The 18420-nt window shown below is 39.3% G+C and overlaps 2 protein-coding genes across 4 annotated transcripts in view; one reads left to right on the forward strand and one right to left on the reverse strand.

The window, feature by feature from the left end:
* The window catches only part of STN1 (STN1 subunit of CST complex), a 48141-nt gene extending 35595 nt beyond the window's left edge, over positions 1 to 12546 (reverse strand). Inside the window, exons 1-2 of the mRNA XM_076338116.1 lie at positions 12531 to 12546; positions 6728 to 6792 (exon numbers count right to left, since the gene is read on the reverse strand). The gene's annotated coding sequence lies outside the window, so the exon portion shown is untranslated. The remainder of the gene's footprint in view (positions 1 to 6727; positions 6793 to 12530) is intronic.
* Positions 12547 to 12865: 319 nt separating this feature from the next.
* Positions 12866 to 18420, forward strand: part of SLK (STE20 like kinase) — a 52413-nt gene continuing 46858 nt past the window's right edge. For all 3 annotated transcript variants that reach the window (XM_076338956.1, XM_076338958.1, XM_076338957.1), the window contains exon 1: positions 12866 to 13671. In XM_076338956.1, coding sequence (XP_076195071.1) covers positions 13522 to 13671 — 150 coding nt within the window. In that variant the 5' untranslated portion in view covers positions 12866 to 13521. The remainder of the gene's footprint in view (positions 13672 to 18420) is intronic.

Genomic DNA, 18420 nt, shown 5'->3' on the forward strand with positions numbered 1-18420 from the left:
AATAAGGCTGTCTCTTTCACCTACTGCTATCAATGTTAGCTTTCCTGACTGTAGTGAGAATTAAACCAAGTCCATAATCTTCAGAGTTATCTTGTGAGCTCAGCAAGGTATTATCCTAAAAGGGAAAGAAGGGAAACCAAGGAAAATTGGCAGCCTTCCCAACAATGCCACCACCCAAAACCAAGCCCATTTTCTTTCTTCCCTCCCAAGCAGCCTACCTGGTAGCCTTGTTAGAATAGCTCCCCATTTAACGTCCAAGTGATTTGTTCAACAGAATCAGCCCTGGACAATAAATTTCTTGGCTTCTATTCCTGTGTTCACCATGTACCTTTTTCAAAAATGGTAAATAATTAAGAATTGGTCTTCTTCCAATCCCAGTGAAATAGAAACCCCAAAGAAGAGTATCTGTTTTAATGTTTTTTTTGTTGTCTTTTCTCCAGATGTGATTAACAACCAAAGCCCTTGGAGAAAAGTACCTTAGTTTGAGACGAATTGTTTGGAGCCATAGAAAAGATGTCTTGCCAGCAGTTGTCTGCAACTACTCTGCAACTGCTGGCAGACCACTGCAAAGATTCTTTCTCAAGCTAGCTGTGAATCAGAAGCAGAGAATATTTACCCACCAATACAGGCAGCTTAAACATCCTACGAGGCATTCACTCTTCTCTGAAGACTGCCACTACTATACTAGCACTGATGATTTACACAGGAAGCAGCTCCTGAGCTGTTAGAGTTGCCAACCCAGTACATTAAAACAACTTAAAGTCACCATTGGTTTACTTGAATAAATCAGGCTACAAACTGCAGCTGTTAAAGAATTGCTTCATGGGTCAGCCATCCCTGCCACAGAGAAAGCAACTTGTGGAAAGAGAAGCAGAGTCAACAGCTGGGTTTTGTAACAACCTCTGTCATCTGAATTGACCTCATCTGTGTTTGAGTCAACACCCTACGTGACAAATGAGTATTATTCAATTCTTCATGATCAGCGAAGGCAATTCCAGCACGATACAGTTAAAAGCACCATATTTCAAGAAATGTTTTTAATTACCCAAGGCCACATACAACATTTTAAATTAAAAACAAACCCAATCCCTTATTATACCAGTAGAACTTAGTGAACCGGAAAGTAAAGCCTTTGGTTACAGATAATATGGAGTAAAGATTCTAAAAATGAAACTCACCCATAGACTTTTTAAAAATACATAATCAAAAGAAAGTTTTCAACACCAGTAACAAGACAAGAAGCATCACTGAGACCAAAATACATCACTGAAAGACAAAAAGGCTCCTGAAAAAAATGTGTATTGATATCAACTTTACAGCTGTTAGAAAACTCTCAAGCAGTAAGATAAGGTCCGTTTGCATCCACTTCCTACCCAGTGATTCTATTAAAAATCAAAGTAGGGTAAGCACTTTCAGTCTTTCCTAATAAGCTACCTACTGCTGCTGCTCATGTGAAGTCCTCTAAGTTTAGATGCTACATGCTGCAACAAATGTCAGTAAGGGCACTACATGTCCTGTAGGTCTTATATACAAGGCAAGTACAATCCCAATTTAAAAAAAATGTTTTGAAACAAAATTAAGAGACATAGAACTCCTCTGAACTTCCAGAAGTTTAGCAGTTCCTGAAATGTTACTTGTACAAGTGTTAACATCTGTCTAACCTCCTGAGATAACACATGTACCAAAAAGAAAGAATTACTGCTTGAAATTTTAAACATCGTATGTCTTTTAATTACATTAGATTATATTATAATACACTTCCCTGGCAAGGGAAGATGGTGCAAGACAAAAGACCCACCACTACAAACTTTAGCCAGTAGGGAGTCTATCAACAACATAGAAAGGTATGGCCCACAATGCCTATAATAATCAGGATATAGATAGGAGCAAAAAAGCCTTGTTTTTTCAATAAACTGACACCACTACTGTGTAATAGTCTTCCAGCGGAGTTAATGTCTCCATGTCATAACTTGTAATATATTTCCCTCTCTGTGTTTTTTCCTTTCAACAGCACTGCCTAGAAATCCTCTGGACACACACATGTGGCTGCAGGAGACCAGACAGACTGGCTCCTCCAACATCAACAGTCTTGGAAGGAAGCGGGACAAAGCTTGCAGTTCTAGATTGCCTTCTTTGGCATTGCAACTTGTTTTATATGCAAGTTAATCCTCGTAACAAGGTTTTGGCACCTGATTTTCCAAAAGCATGATTCTGGAAAACTAACAAGGGAGTGTGCAATAAAATAAACAGTAGAAGTAGCTCCTTCTGATCCTTGTCCCACGTATTAGTCACAAGATATTTTCCTACATATCAAGAAATCAGCAAACCACTCAACAGACCAGTAAACTAGCTCTATATGTTTATTTGTCATGGACAGCTGTAAGCTTACCATAAATAAGGTAGTAGTCACTAACAACAGTCAGAAAGCTTCACTTGCTATTTGTATTTTAAAGCTATTGGGTAATCACACTGAAGCACCTTATTCAACTAATTCTCTAACCTGTCTTGAGTGAGGGCAGGAGGAAGTCTATGAAGATGATTAATTCTCTCTGAAAGCTCTTAATCACCCACAGTGCTGCCAGAATGAGCTGAGCTGCTGAAAAGACATTCTTTCACTGGGAGAGAAGGTTCTCAGTTATTAGTGTGAAATAAAAACAAACAAAACTAAAAATAAATTACTTCTTATAAATAATAAGTTTGCTGCTCGGAAAAGCAGCAGTATGGAAGCTTTGATAGCAAGAGGATTCCAAACAGGAATTCTTGGCAAAGGAATTTTTTGTTTGTTTGTTTTTGACAGATACATGTAATTTACTGATCCAACAAAGGAGTATCAACACATTCAAGTTAACTAACAGAGCAAAAAGAATAAAACCTAATTCACCCCGGCTTAAGGCAACACAGTTAGCTTTCCTACTTTGGTATAACAGTGTAAAATAGATTTAGTGCTGCTTCCTGAATGAACATTTTCAAATTTCAGAAATTTGGGTAGAAGTTGCAAGCATTGGTTAATAGCTTTCTGAAGCTATTGGGCCTGTGAACTCCACAACAAGGTTGACTCAATTTCTAGAGGCAAGTTTTCCTGCCCATTTCCCTCCCTCCCTCCCCTTTAAATCAGTTTATGCATGTGGTGTAAATTCAAACAGCCTCTGGAATAAGATCAGAATTTATATGAACATTCATACCACAACAGAGCGCTCCATTACAACCAGAGACTTCAAAATAATTAACCTACCATTTGGTCTGGTGCACAGTTGTGATAAAGTTTTCAAAACTTTCCCAGTACCTACCAAAGCATTAGATTAGGACAGACCTGCTTAATGTTCTGAAATCAATTTAAGTTTTTCTTTGCTATACGAGTGAACCTTTTAACTATATCAGAACACTGTGAGGCTGTGCTTGAAACATGGTGTCCAAATAGCACTATTGTTGATATATACAAAATAATTCAAATCAGAATATTTTGAAGTCTCAGATCCAACTAGGACCATCATATATTTTGTGAGCGTAGCTAGAGACTGAGATTACTCATTTGGAGCTCTTTTGGAAGATTGAGACCTAACTGTTACTCTTCTTAGAAAGATTAATACAGTTAGCTTGACACTGATCTCTGTTTCTAGGCCAGCTGCATTTGTTCTTTCTTTGGTTGTTTTTTTATGCTATTCCACAAAATTAGTCTTTTTCTCCTCCAAATAAAGACTTGTAATGCTTCCTGTCTGAAAGCACTTCTTGTAGAAAAATGTTAAGACATTCCAAAAGACAAACCTACGCAAAATGAAAGGCAGCAGGAAAAAAAAAAGCATTGAGGCTATATATATTATTACAGTATTCTCTCTTTTACTGGAGGAAGTTTGAACTATCATCCCACATAAGAGCAAAGCTTTTGTTATGCTTTTCTAATGCTCCTCACACAGGTCCTCTCAGCCAACATCTAGGAAAAGTATCAAAAGTGTGGGTTTTTTGTATCAAAAAATGGTACAATTCCCAGCCTGCTGTTCTCTGAATTTCTTTTGTAACTATGCCTACTTTCTGAGGACTAGAACTTTTATACCTGAAATCAAGCACAGGACTTTGTAGTCACGCCCAGGCTGCTCTGACCTACAAAACCAAAAAATTTTAGAAATGCCAAAGGTGTGTAGGTATTTCTTGATTCCTTAAGACAAGTTGTTCCGCACAAACTCTTACACTGCATTCTATGAACTTTGAATGATCTGAAGAGTAGTTTCTTTTCAGCTAAGAACAGCTGGCTCATCATCCCTTATCTTCAGCTGCTAAACTCTATTAGGACCCATTAAAAATCCAGAGACTTTGTCCTCTATTAACTTTTAGGTTAGCAATTTTTGTAATTCTCTGAGGATGTTCTGAGATAATGAATATCTTACAGATGCTCCCTCTGAGGTCTGTCCAAATCTCATCACTGAGCACTGATATAGGACTGATACAGACCAAAAGTGTTCAGGAATACCTGTCCTGCAACACGAGTACCTTCTTAACAGCCTTCCTCCCTACAGAGTAAAGAAGGCTAGACTTCTTTGCTAGTGATTTTTGCCCACCTTTAAAAACTTTTTCCAAATCCAATAGGAAGGCACCAAATGGACGTAACACTACTAAAAATCTTTAAAGAAAATACCTCACCGACGACTGTGGCTGCAACTTCTTACATTACCTACATGAATAACTGTCACAGCTAACATGATAAAGTCACTACTTTTTCTGACCTCTTGGTATGTAAAAACCAAACAGACTTTTATAAACAGATTTAAGTGTCTCCTTAACTGCATTTGAATTTGAATAGATGCCACTCCCTACCTCATGCTTCTGAAAGTCACTCCTGTATACTGCGTCCAGAACAATATATTATAGCTCAGCCAGAAGCCACAGGAATTATTTTTCCTATCGGTAATTTTATTTTCTGCTATAGAAAATTCAGTCCACTTAATGTAATGGGCTTTTTTGGCTTAACCCATAAATATCGCGTAGTGTACTATAAAACATAATTTTGTGGATAAGATATTAGATTAAAGGTCCCTTCTGTCAAAAAAATAAAGATTCCAGAGCACTCAAGACAAAAAGTGCATCACATCACAATACTGTTTTCTCATAAGCAGGTCCTAGTGCCCAAAGTTTGCATATACTATTGTTGAACACACAATAGCTGCTGTTTGTCTTAACAATTGACACATTATTACAGCTCCACACATTGCTGCTGTACCAAGAAGAGATGCTACATATAACCAAATTCTACTTTACAACACATAATAAACTACTTTTTTGCCTCAAAAATGAGAATTACACAATAGCTTATAAAAATCTAGGTAAAAAGAGAAGAGAATTACACACACAGAAACTATTTTAAACATGGTTGCAATATAAAAATAACATTTTTCAATGAAAACCTATGCTGTTTTCTCAGTAAAATCAGTTTATATGTTAAAGTCTAGCTTTGCATTAATAACATTTAGAATGTGAGATATCAACTGTTTATTTCCCCTTTTTGCTAGTAGACACATCTCCAATATTATCCCACTGCAATGCCTCTCTTTGGGATATTACTAAAGAATCAGTAGTTTTCAGTGCTATCTTTTTGTCAGATTGTCCTTTTTGTATGTGTGAGAAGTTCCCTACTTCTCATGTATGTATATATGGTATGGTATATTTTTTAATAACAGTTGTAGAAGGCATAATAAACTTCCTGCTTACGCTTACCACATAACCAGGATTGGGTTTGCTGGCTGGCCTGCTAGCCATAATAAAAACAGATTTAAAAATAACTCATTTTCATATTACAGAACAAGTCATTCAGTCCCAAGATTCCAGAGCTGATCAGGATCATAAGAGAACACAATGTCCATTCTGGAAAAAAAGGTTCCTGGGAAACAGAGGAAGAAATTCAGGATTTGCAGAAAGAAAAGCAGCAATACATGTGGGTCTTTTGTTCAGACATTTTCTGTGCCAGTATTGACTGAAAGCAATACTGAGATGCAAAGCTATCTTTATCCCTTAATAAATTTCTAATCCTAGCTGCTATGTGAACTAATGCAAATTTGAAAGCCACAACAAAAAGAGCAAATCAGCTCGTGACTCCTATGCAAGAGGAAAAGGTCTAATTACCATCTGGAGGAAAGACAAACATGGTGAAGCATTTGTAATACATGGTTTCATGTGACTTAACTAAAGCTTCTAATATCCATTAGATGGAGGAAGCTCTACAAGTTTTACATACCTTGCCTTGTGTTCATGTACACTTTTGATCAAATAGATTTTGCTTTAAATAAAATATAATCTCAAATGATTAAAATGGTTAGAAAGAATACAGCATTATAGCTAAGAGTAGTAGTATTTTAATTGTATATTATTTTAAAAGAAATCAATACTCTAGGTAGACTTACTCGTGTGGTTCTGTGAAAGATTGTTATAGTCATCAAGACATGGAGGGAAAGAATTTTTATTAGACTAACTACTGTATTAAAAAAATGCAGCTATCCACCAATGCAGCTCAGTATTTTAATATTACCTGAAAATTCCTATAAAAGGAGTTTTTCAGTTAAATACAAACCAAAAAGTATCCAGCCTTCTTGAAAAATTTTACCATGAAAGAGGACCTGAAGTTTTTCATTACATTAGTCAGTTAATCAATAGAGAATCAGCTATGTAAGTTTCAAGTTGTTGACACTTTCCATTAAATCTGAGGTTTGCTTCTCACTCAAATAAGTATAAAAGCACAACTTACCCCTCTGATTATATATGACTATGTTTCCGAATATCAGTCTTGAAGGTGGTTTTCCTGAAGACCAACTAGAAGCAATATGAAAAACGTATTTCCTTTTTGCAATAACTTCAATGAAGTTAACACATTAAAGCTTGAATGCCTTTGACTCGATATGTTTCCAGGAAATATTCTTGTACTATTTGTTGAAATATCTGATCCTTATTCAAGATTTCTGTATTTATATTATTGCTTTTTCTTCTGATATTTGATTTCAGATAAAGCCTATTCAATAAAACACCATTGTAAAAAAACCATTGGTTTACTTGGAAACATTCAGGAAATTTGGCAACTTTTATATTTGCTCTGTCACCATTCCCAGAGGTGTTGCCTGATATCAAGAGAACTGCACTCCAAGAGTTCTGCTGGCAGTGGTACCTCCATAGGTAGGAAGAAGAACCCCCATCACACATTTCCAGGACAACTCACCTCACACAGTTAAATACTCTGTGATAAAGATAAGTATCTAAAATGGGAAAGGGTGAATTGCCCTCTGAAGATAGCTTTTTCAGTAGTCGATGGGAAAAGGTAAGCCAATTTAGACTGAACACACAGATTTTTCTGAAGCCAAAATTAGATCAACCCTATTCCTAAACATTTTAACACTCAATTTTTTTACTGCAAACATCAAGTAATACCCTTACATGTTGAAGCTTCCAAACGCCACATGTTTCTATGGCAATTCTTAGATTAACTGGTCCTACAGTAATGCATCAAAAAAAAAAAAAAAAGTCATGTAATATACAGTTTCCAGGTTATTGATAGAGCTTGAGCATTGATTCTAGCTAATGAGATATGGGCAAGCTCTTGAGCACCTAACCTCTGGTATTATAATTTTTTCCTGTTTGTATTATATATGACTGAACTATTCCTGTTACTCATATCAGAAAGGCTCATAAAATATCGAGTACAAAACTGAGTCTCTTTTGTTCCTTTATGAAGACGGTTTTAAATTTCAAATGCAGAACAGAAATACAAGCCTCTAAGCTACAGATCTATCAGCTGTACATTCAATAGAACGGCTTTAAAGTGCTATATACAATACGGTCTCCCCTCTCAAGGCTTCCAATAAATGGGTAACATGACTTGATGCTCCTTAGAAGAAAACGCACAGCCTTTTAGGCCATCCTCTTACATCATAAAGAAATAAAAAGATTTTTTTTTAGCCCTCTTTTGTGTTTCCTTCTTCACCTTGTCATAAACATGCATTATTAACTAATGATACTACTTAGCTCCTCTGTACTTACCACCATTAATTACAGCATTAGGACACAGGAGTCAGGTACAGCATAGCAAATGTAGAGGGGTCACAGAAAAAGGACAAAAAGTTGAAAACTTGGCATGTACACAAAGAAGATGGAAATGTCATAGAGGGAAGAAAAGGAATATCTTTAAGGTCAATATACAAGATGGAAAGAGACTGAAAACACCATGGTATTTAAAATCCACTGGACTGAGGTGCTCCTATGAGAAGGCACACATTCAGAACAGTAGGAAAGGAAAAATGACTGATGATGAATAGGAGAAGGGAGAAAAAGGTCAGGTACGGGAGAGTCACCAAAAATTTCTCATAAAGCCTGAAGGACTGAGGAAAGTTAGTAAAGCTATGCTGGTACAAGGCAAAGTATCAGAACTTAATTCCATAAAACCCCAAACTCCAAGGAAAAAGGAGTCAGATTCAGAGGGAAGCAAGGCAGCTTTTGGAAATAGCTTCAGATACAGAGGCTGGACACAGGAGGTCTTGGCAAAAACCAAGAACACAAAAAGGAGGAGGTTAAAAAGGAAGGTAGTGTGTTAACTAGAAAGAGCTAGAAGTCACAGTGGGTTAACTAGAAGGATCTAGAAGTTATAGTGGCACTTAGAACTGAAACTAATCCAATACAGCAGAAAACATTAACTTTGGGAACAGAGCTGAGTAGAAATGACAAAGTCTATGGAAAAACACCGCCGTATAATTGGAAAATATCGATGAAAACACCACATACATCAAGAAAACAGAAGGAACAGTGTTGAGTGCCAAAGGTGACAGACAGATTAAGACGGATGAAACAAGAATTATGCCTCAGATTTAACCACAAACAGGCCACCTGTGACCTTACAGCAGTTCAATGAACTCAAACATCAGAAAGAAGATTGGAGGAGATCAGTGAAAGCGTGGGTGGACAGAAAGTCAAGACAATATAAAAATATACCATTAAATATTTTGAAAGAACTGAAGACAGGATGTAGGACTGCAGTGAAAGGGCAATATATGCTGTGAAGAACACATTTCAAATTAAGTTTCTGAAGCAAGTGTTTATTTTCAATGAAGAGAAACTGAAGCAGAACAGTTTAAATGAAACAGACCTTAAAGAGGGAGTTAGGAACAGTAGCAAGTGTAAGCGATGAAGTCAATGGGAAAAGATGGTGATATTAAGCAGCAGAAAGTATTAAGGAAACTTCTACATCTCAAAGAGATGAAAGAGATTGCAGTAAAGAGTTACAGCTATATTTGATGCACAACCAAGGTAGTTCTTTAATATAGCACTGAATTTTCAAAATGCATTGCATTAAATTCCTGAAGGAGAAATTTTAATATACTTAAAACTCACTTCTACCTTTTTATCCTTACCATCTGGAAACATTTACAGTTGCTAAAAACTCCTGCTGCCAGGAAAAAAAAAAAAAAAAAATCACACAACCCCCCCCCCAGGCTTCATACAGCCTCCTCCATACCAGGAAGTCAATGCAAATTGGGAAGGATTTGCTACTAGCACTTAACCTTCACCTTACAGAGTTTATTTTTAGGATTGAGTGGCAAGCTGTAATTCTAGAGTGAAAGAATAAGGGAAAAATTGAGGCTGAGCCACAGTTTTCCTTTTCGGATATAATGTTTTTATCTTGAATTACTTGTTAAAGAGTAAGCAAAAAAAAATAGAAGTTAAAACCAAAACTTTATCACTAGATTAATTGCTCCTTTCTTGTGCCAGCATTTCATCTTATATTTTCAACATTATATGAATTAAAAGCTCTATGGAACAGGAAGGCTATTTTTATAAAAGTCTAAAGCAACACATCTGTAGTACCGACTAACATTTAGTCATTGGTAGGATGACACTACTGTCCCTGTTCTGCTGAGTGAACCTGTTTTATCACACACATGTTCAAAGCAAACTGATACAGTATATAGATGCTGTATGTGAACTACTTACAGTCAAAAGTTCGTTTATTGATAGAGTTGAGAATGAACCGGGCCATGGTATCCCAGTCCCACAACTGCCAGCCTTATTGAGGTAGCAAGCCCAAATACATTTGTTCTCCTATAGCTCAGGAAATTTTTAGTTTTGCATTTATTTCCAGTTATTATTACAAACTCTGACATACACACACACACACACTGCCCCGCTGCCCTATGACATTAACCCTGAAGCTAAAGAAAAAGCTAATCCTGCCTAGATTTCATGCTACGGCTTTGGTTCCTTTCCACCCCGTGGCCCCCCCCCCCCCCCCCCATCCTCTATCAATCAGTCAGTTGAAATAAACAGATGGAAATTAGTCCCAAAGCACTTTTTACCCAAAAGCAAGCAAGTTAAAATAGAAATATTCAATTTAAAAAACACATGAAAATTATTATTATTAAAGCCATCATTGTATTTTAACATCCAAATCAAAGCTATCATCCTATCTGAAGGCACACAAAAAAATTTAAATATATATTATAGAGAGGAAGAAGAAATTGAATTTTAAAAATTAAGATTCTAGACGCTAAACTGCTGCTGGTAACACTGGAGAAACCTTATTAATCACTTTCTTATTGTATTTAATCCAAACTATCTGCATGAAACTTGCAAATTAAGTTAATAGGTGCAGTCAGCCGGCCAGATCATAGAGGAGAAAGGAAAACAGCTCATTCGGATTGCAGTTGTTTCTTGGTATTACCCTTACACACATAAACAGTCTCAGCTTTAACATCCTCCTCAACAGCTTTACATTTTGTGGCCAAGTTGTTGGTACAAAGGAACCACAAAGCCCAAGATCATTTCTGAACAACAAATGCTGATTATTACAACAAATCAGGACTGCTATCAGGTTAGCAAGAGTACTTGAAAGGCTCCCTATTCATAGAGTAGTACTACCCTTGAAACTGATTTTATACAGATTAAAGAACTTAACTCATGACACAACATTGTTGTTTGATTCATAAACTCTTTGTGGCAGGGGCCATCTCCTTGTTCTGTGGCAGGACAGTGCCTAGCACAGTGTGTTCCTGTGCACTATAAATACTATTAGCATCACTAATTACCCAACATGCAACGCCAACATATTCTTAAAAAGGCTTCTACCTCAGCATGCTTCAGCTAAAAAAAACATTGTTAACACATGATGCAAAGTTCAGTTCCAGGCTACTTCTATGCCCTTACTTCCTTCTGAACCACCTTTCTAATCTTCATTACTACAAACACCTGTACCATTAGACAACTCCTTCACTCAAATCCCTTTCTTGACTCAGGCCAGCACTTTCTATTCTTTAAAGTCACGCTTCTTTCAAGGACACTGTTGAGGTTGCCATATGATCCTCATAACTGGTGCATCTCAATGCCTCATTATTATTACCAAGTTTACACATGGGCTACCCTCCTTAGATAGCAAACTACTGTCATGCTAATAAAATGGTCTGAGGAATGATACACACCAGAGGCTTGATCTTTTGAAGTTTATAATGGAGTTTAAATTAATGGTAACTGCAGGCACTCAGGTTCATATGAGGATAAGGTGTTACACGCTTTCCACTGGGTGTTTGCCTCATTGTCAGATCTCTCTTAGGTCTCACATCATTGCCTTAACTGCAAGATCGACCTCCTGCCTCCCGTCACAGCCTGAACTTTGCCTCCAAGATGTCTGCTAATTGCCCCTTATCCAGGCAATGGGAACGCCTCTTGCTTTCATGTGAAGAAATACCACACATTTGGTGGCATATAAACAATACAACTATTAAAATACACTCATACTTCAGGTTGATGAAGGAATCACTTGTGGGAAGAGAAGGTTGTGAGATAAGGAAATTCAAGCCTGTCTCACTGATTAAATCTCACAAGATACCAAACGCATGCAGCACATTAACATCACACCCTGCTATGACTGAATGCTGTGACAAACCAGTAGCAGGTCTAGGAACAGCACTGGCCCACAAACAAAAGAAAGTCTTCCAACATTGCCTTTTTCTACCAACACCTCCATCAAAGAACCACTCCCAAGCTCAAACCCTCCAGAAGGCACCACCTGCCATCACAACGCTCCTGGCAGACCAAGAGGGCCTCATATCCCCTTCAGCTCCTACAACCAGACCTGGGAGCAATGTGGGGGGAAGGACAGAGTCTACCTGTGCTGAAAAGAGGAACTCATGGTACCCAGCCAGCCCTGAAAGGAAGATGTCCCCCTACCTAAGAAACACCACCCTCTGCCACAGGACTAGGGAGACCTACCCTACACGGGACAGTTGAGAAGAAATAAGAGAGGAGCAGGGTGTCCTTCAGCATAAGCAACTCAGTAGAGAGTAAAGGATCCCTTTTCCACACAGGCCCTCCTATAACAGCTATCGGAGAACGAAAGGGAAAAGTCACTTCCCTCTCCCCGCAACTGCGAGTACGCAGCCCACCCCCAAGGAAAAACAGGAGAAAAGGACGAGAACTCGCCCGCCCCAAAACGCTGCCTCCCAGAGCCTGAGGAAAGGAAGGGTGAGGGCGGAAGGGGACACCGGCCTCCATCTTAGGGGCAAACACCGACTTACCCGCCGGAGGCCTCGGCGCGCTCCTATTGGCTCGTGCCGCCGCGTCACGTGGGAAGGGGAAAGCCCCGCCTCTTCCCCCACCTTTGTCGGCACCGAATCGCTGGGGGGGAAGCCTGTCGGTATGGTGTGTGCGCATGCGCTGGAGGAGGCGGTGGCGCGCGTGCGCTGGCGCGGTGGCGGCGGCCGCGGCGCGAGGCGGTTCCGGGAGCGCGGGAAGAGGGGCGGGGGCACGGGGCGCGCGCGCACGCTGGCGGCGGGTGGAGGAGGAGGAGGAGGAAGAAGAGGAGGAGGAGGAGGAGGTGGTGCCTCCGCCCTGCCCTGCAGGAAACGGTGCCGCCCGGGCCCCGCTCTGCGAGAGGGCGGGGGAGCGGAGCGGGAGAGAGACCGGGAGGGAAGCGTCGTCTTCGTCCGCTCTGCCACCCCGGGACGCCGCGGGGCCCCGCTCCGTGAGGGCACCGGCCGAGAGTCAGGAACGGGGCAGCCCCCTTCCCTCTCTACATCCGCCCCATCCTCAGAGGCGGGAGCGCCCTCGGCGGGCAGCGGGGTGGCCGCTGCCCCCTTCCAGCGGGAGCCGTGATCCCTTCGCCGCCCCTCTTCTCTTCAGGCTCCGTCCTCCGCCCCGCCCGCCGCCGAGCCGCCCGTCCCGAGGAAGGAGCCCGGCACTTGTTGCTGACGCGATGGTCACCGGCCCGGCCGAGTAGGCAGGGGCCGCCGAGCCCATCGCGGGAGAGGACCTCTGCGGCTGGCGTCGAGGGCCCGGCCCCTTTGCGGGGCTCCGGGGGCATCTCGGGGTGTTTGTTTCCTCTTAGCGCCCGGCGGTGACGGCTTCCCAGGCGGCGTGAAGACTTTCCTCGGCCCTCGTGGGGATCGCGCCCGGCAGGACCGCCCGCCCCGGCTGGTCACGGCGGGCTGAGGGGGCACCGCCAGGCGCCGCCAGCCCCCTCCCTCCGCCTGGTCGCCTGGAGGCTGGCCTCCCTCGGCAGGCGGAAAAATGTCTTTCTTCAACTTTCGTAAGATCTTCAAGCTGGGTGGTGAGAAGAAGAAGAAACAATACGAGCACGTCAAGAGGGATTTGAACCCTGAAGAGTTCTGGGAAATTATAGGAGAGCTGGGAGATGGTGCTTTCGGTAAAGTGTTCAAGGTAAGGACAAGCGGGCGACTCAAATGACTTGCAGTATTGCTCGTAGCTAAAAAATGACTTGTAGTGTTGCTTCTGAGTTCAGCGTTGTCTGAAGGTTGCCAGTCTGTAAGCTCTGTCACCTTGGGATACCTGTTGTAAGCATCGAGTTCCCGGAGAACTTTGTCAGGCAGGTAAGCGCTGCGCCCGCTGACTGCCCTGCGAGGAGGGACGTGTCCCGAGTTCCCGTGGTGTGGGAGAGCAGAGCGTGCGATCCAGACGCTTCTTGCCCATAGAGGCTCATGAAACTAAAGATAGAAAAGACCTATTAGGTCATTGTCCCGCCTTCTGCTCCACCCGGCCCGTTGCTGGTTCGCTCGCTTCTCCTGTATTTTGGTTTTTTGGACTCGTGGACAGTGTGGCTTCTGGTCTTACAGAAAATGTATTTTCTTAGGTGTGAAGTTCATACGTGTGTTTTTTAAAGTTTCTGTACGGAAGGAAGCCCATGAACAGTAAAATTGACTTGTGTGCCTCGTGCGTAGTTTATAGGGCCAAGCTCCCATCGCTTTTAATGGGCATTCTCCTATCTTGTTCCACGTGGAATTGAATTAAATAGTTGTGTTATCTTGGCTTTCTTTACGTGGCAGAATTCCTGTGTTGGATCTCCTAACTTTTCTCAGTTGTTTGATCTTTAAGTGTACTGGTACAAGTAGTGTTTTTAAGGATGCTTATCTAGAATTTATCAAGCAAAGTAGAGTACAATGACGTAGATACAACGCTGCAAGTGTTTGACAAGACTGTAGCTTTCAGGCAAATCTTTAGCTACTTTTCCTCGTTCTAAAAGGGCATTAGTGCTCCACGTTTGGTTTAGGGATAGTGTGGAAAAAAACATCATGGAGGATAAGCATGAGAGAATTGGGGAACTGACATGGATTTGAGACTCTGGAGCAGGTTCTTGAGACTAGGAAAAAAACAGTATGAGAAAGAATAGCATTTACAGTGTTTCTGAGAGCTAATTCGGTCAAGAAACGTTTATATTTAAAGTACTGCATTTGAGAGTTTATGAGATCTGGGTACTCATGAAACCTGTGCTATTTTTGGTAGAAATTATTCTAGATTTTATTGTACTATGGTGTTAACCTGTTTGTAAATTTGAGCAAAAGTGCCACAGTTAGTTCAGAATGCTAGGTGTTTTTTTTCACCCTAGGAATATGTGTCAATGTTCTATTTTAAGAGTATCTAGTTTATTTTCATGTTGGTGTAATAATGTAGTCTAGACAGTGGTTCTCATGTCAGTGTGGAAGGTTAGAGTTTTTTTGATTAAAATGACTGGGAACTATGTCTGAAGTTGCTATATCATAAAACTTGGTGACTATAAAAACATAATGTTGTCTCTAACAGCATTTTCAGAGCATTAAAGTTTTTCTTTAAACTTCATAGTGGAGTTTTGATTCCCTATTCGTAAATATAATGTTCTGTCCCATAGAGATGACTGGGGAAGCCACAAAGATACAGTGCTAAATGTGTTCTCCTCCTCCCCCGCATGCATTTCCCCTCCCATCCTCAAACCTCTTCTAACTTCATCTTTATCTGTAGGCATGTCTGTATTAGCAGTAGTCTGTAGAGGAAGGTGTCTGAGTAAGACGACTGGTAAATTTTGCATTTCAGTGTACTTTGTGTACAAGAGAGTTTTTTCCAGTTGGATGTGATTTTTCACTTTGAGATTTATTTCTGAATGTGAAATGACAAAAGTGTAAACTGTTGAAATTGAATTTTTCAGAATTAAACCCTATTTTAAAAATAATAGTGGTCAGAACTACACATGCAGTTCACATGGTAAACTTGGTGAACGTAGCACATGTGAAAATTAACAGGTACTAGTACTCCTGGAAAAAAATTCCCATTTAAAAAAAAAAAAGTCTCCTACTGCATGTATTCAGCAGCATTCATTTTGTTTCCATCTAGTTTGAGAACAAGGATTACACGCAGATAGTAACTGTACTTGTGTTCCTGCATCTGAGCATGCTTGGCAAGAAACTGTTTCAAAAGCAAGGGTGTGTTAGGTTGTTCTTTCTTGGATATACACCTCAAATGAGAAACTGCAAGAATAGCCATTCAATACGTTCTTGAATTTTGAAATCAAAACTGTAAACTAGAACAGAACTGTCAACTTTTGAAGACTGTGTCTTTAAGTAATGTAAATGCGGGGGGGGTGGGGGGTGTAATTTTGTTTGTGTGGTGGGTTTTTTGTTTCATTTTTTTTTTTACAAAAAAAACCCCAACATCCTAGTGTCAGTTACATTTTCCAAAACTACATTTGCTTTTGTTTAAGATCCTAGGAGTCAGTGTGTGACAGGGTTTTGGCAGATATATGATAAAATGGAATTGCCAGATAAATAAGGCTTTGTATACTTTGGACGTCTAATAAAAAATAGGTTAGATTGGTTACATGCTTTGATTTTCTGTAGAGAAGTATTTGGTTTAGTTGTGTAACTCATCTTCTGGACAAAGTATCAAATATTTAAAGAAAAACTCAAAAGCAACTCTTAAATTATTCTGGCAGTATTATGAAGCCTAGCTAATTAAATTATTTACATAAAAAAATGCTACATCTAGTGATAACTAGTTTTGTATACAGAAGTCTTAAGGGTATTGAAAACTTGTGATTCATTCCTCTTCCCAAACACGTACAAGGGTCTTGCTTATTTTTTTAATAACTTAGCCAAATTGCTAGAAGAGCTTATTTCCTTTGAAGCTTGTTTGTTCTAGTTTTCTAAAGCTTTCTTAGCTCTGGCAATTCATACATTTGTATTCACTAACTTCTAAGTAATGTTTAGAAATACTCTATTTCTAAATGTTTCGACTGCTGTTGCAAGTCTCTCGTGATCAGAAGAGCTATGTAACTGCAGACTACTGATGGCAAAGGTTTATGATTGTATAGGACTTTTCATTCTAGCCCTTTTCAGCCTCTTCAGAGAGGCCTCTTTTAGGCTATTTTCTTTTCTTTTTTGCTCTTGGCTAATGAATAATAGTGTAGTTTTTCATCCTTTTTCAATTTATAGACCCTTGTAGTACTTCAGTAAAAGGTGATGGCCCTTGTAAAGAGAATTTCGAGGTTGCTGATGATAGACTTTTTTCTAATCTTTTTTAATTGCCTTTCATGGGTTATTTAGAATTACTGAATGGGCTGCCAGGGTTCTGAAAGCCACTGAAGAAGCATAATATTAGCATTGGAGGCTGATTTCAACTTTGAAATTGGGCAGTTAGATCGCAAAGTACTCTTTTTTTTTTTTTTTTTTTTTAAAAAGAGATTGAGATTGAAACTGCTCTTGATTTGATAAGCCTAAGTCCCCTGAAGAATCTTATGCTCTTTGTGTTTAATTGTAATCAGTTTGCTTTAGAAATGAGTTACATTATTATATCATGTTACTTTATTGTGTGTTATATTGCCCTATTGTATCAAATGTCAGTTCAGTGCACATAGTAAACATTGCTTTACGGTAAATCAGTATAAGTAAGTGTTAAACTGTAGTAATTTTGAGTAACCATCAGCTTTAAGCTGCTGTCTGAATTCTCAGAAGTTAATGTTCAGGTGGTGCAAAAACAGACCTTTAAAATGCCTAATGTGTTCTGTGGCTCTTTCTTGCTAAAGTTACTGATTGACAATCTTTATTGTACAGATGTACATACTAATTAAAATGCAGCTATATTCTTGTGTTAACCTTTTCAATGAAATAAAGTGCTGGGACTATATTTCAGTAAAATTTGCCAGCCTTTTCTGGTAGTAAGGACATTGTACACTAATATAAGAGCACATACTGCAGAAAGGCATTTTTCTAGTGTTTAGCTGGTGTCATTGAGCACTTCACTAGAGGATACTCCTTCAAGAAATTAATGGCCTTTTGGCCATCGTTATGACGATTATGGGTACCATCCGTACAAATACAGTAATTTTAAGTTTTCTGCAGGAACCGATTCTGTAGTGGTAGAATATATGTGTCAGTATACTATATAAGATATAGGGTTTCTATATATGGTATGTGTATGTAGAGAGAATATATAGTGTATATATATTTTAATAGAAGTTGACAAGTTATTATTAGAGAATCCTTTGTACTTGTCTGGTTTTGAATAGCATTCACGCTTCTTAGTTTGAATTGGAATATTCTGCCCTTTTATAGTATCCCATTTATTACCCTGAATCTAAAATGTTGGAAGCATTGTGTATACAAGATTCTCATAGGAATCTGGAAAATCAAATACTTGTATTTCATCTAAAGTCATGAAGACAAGTTTTCCAACTCTCAGCAATTAACTGGTGTTTGGTTAAAAAGCCTATTCTGCATTCTCTTTAGGTTCAGAGAAGAAATGTTGTGGAAGCTGATAGCCATAATCATGGTGAACAGCATTACCCAAAAGCATTCTCTTCTGAAAATTACAACTACGTTAAGTATTCATATATACTTATATTTGCAATAGTGGCCAATACAAACTCATCTCTGGCTAATGATAACAGGCTTTTGATAATAGTGTTTCTTCAAGTCCAATAAACTAATGATGTTGCTTCATTTAAATTAAGCTTTTGTTTGTGTATTTAAAACAATCTTACCTGTAATGTACCTATATGACTTACAGGAGAGCTTGTTTTTGCCTTAATGTCTTCTACAGCAGGTAGAAACAAGTACAAATTTTAAATAGTGATTTAATTAATCACTAAATTAATAAAGACTGGACCAATTTACTTATATCATTTAATGATAGTGCGGCTTTAAC

Source organism: Aptenodytes patagonicus, chromosome 5, assembly GCF_965638725.1.
Source record: "Aptenodytes patagonicus chromosome 5, bAptPat1.pri.cur, whole genome shotgun sequence".
Lineage (NCBI taxonomy): Eukaryota > Metazoa > Chordata > Aves > Sphenisciformes > Spheniscidae > Aptenodytes > Aptenodytes patagonicus.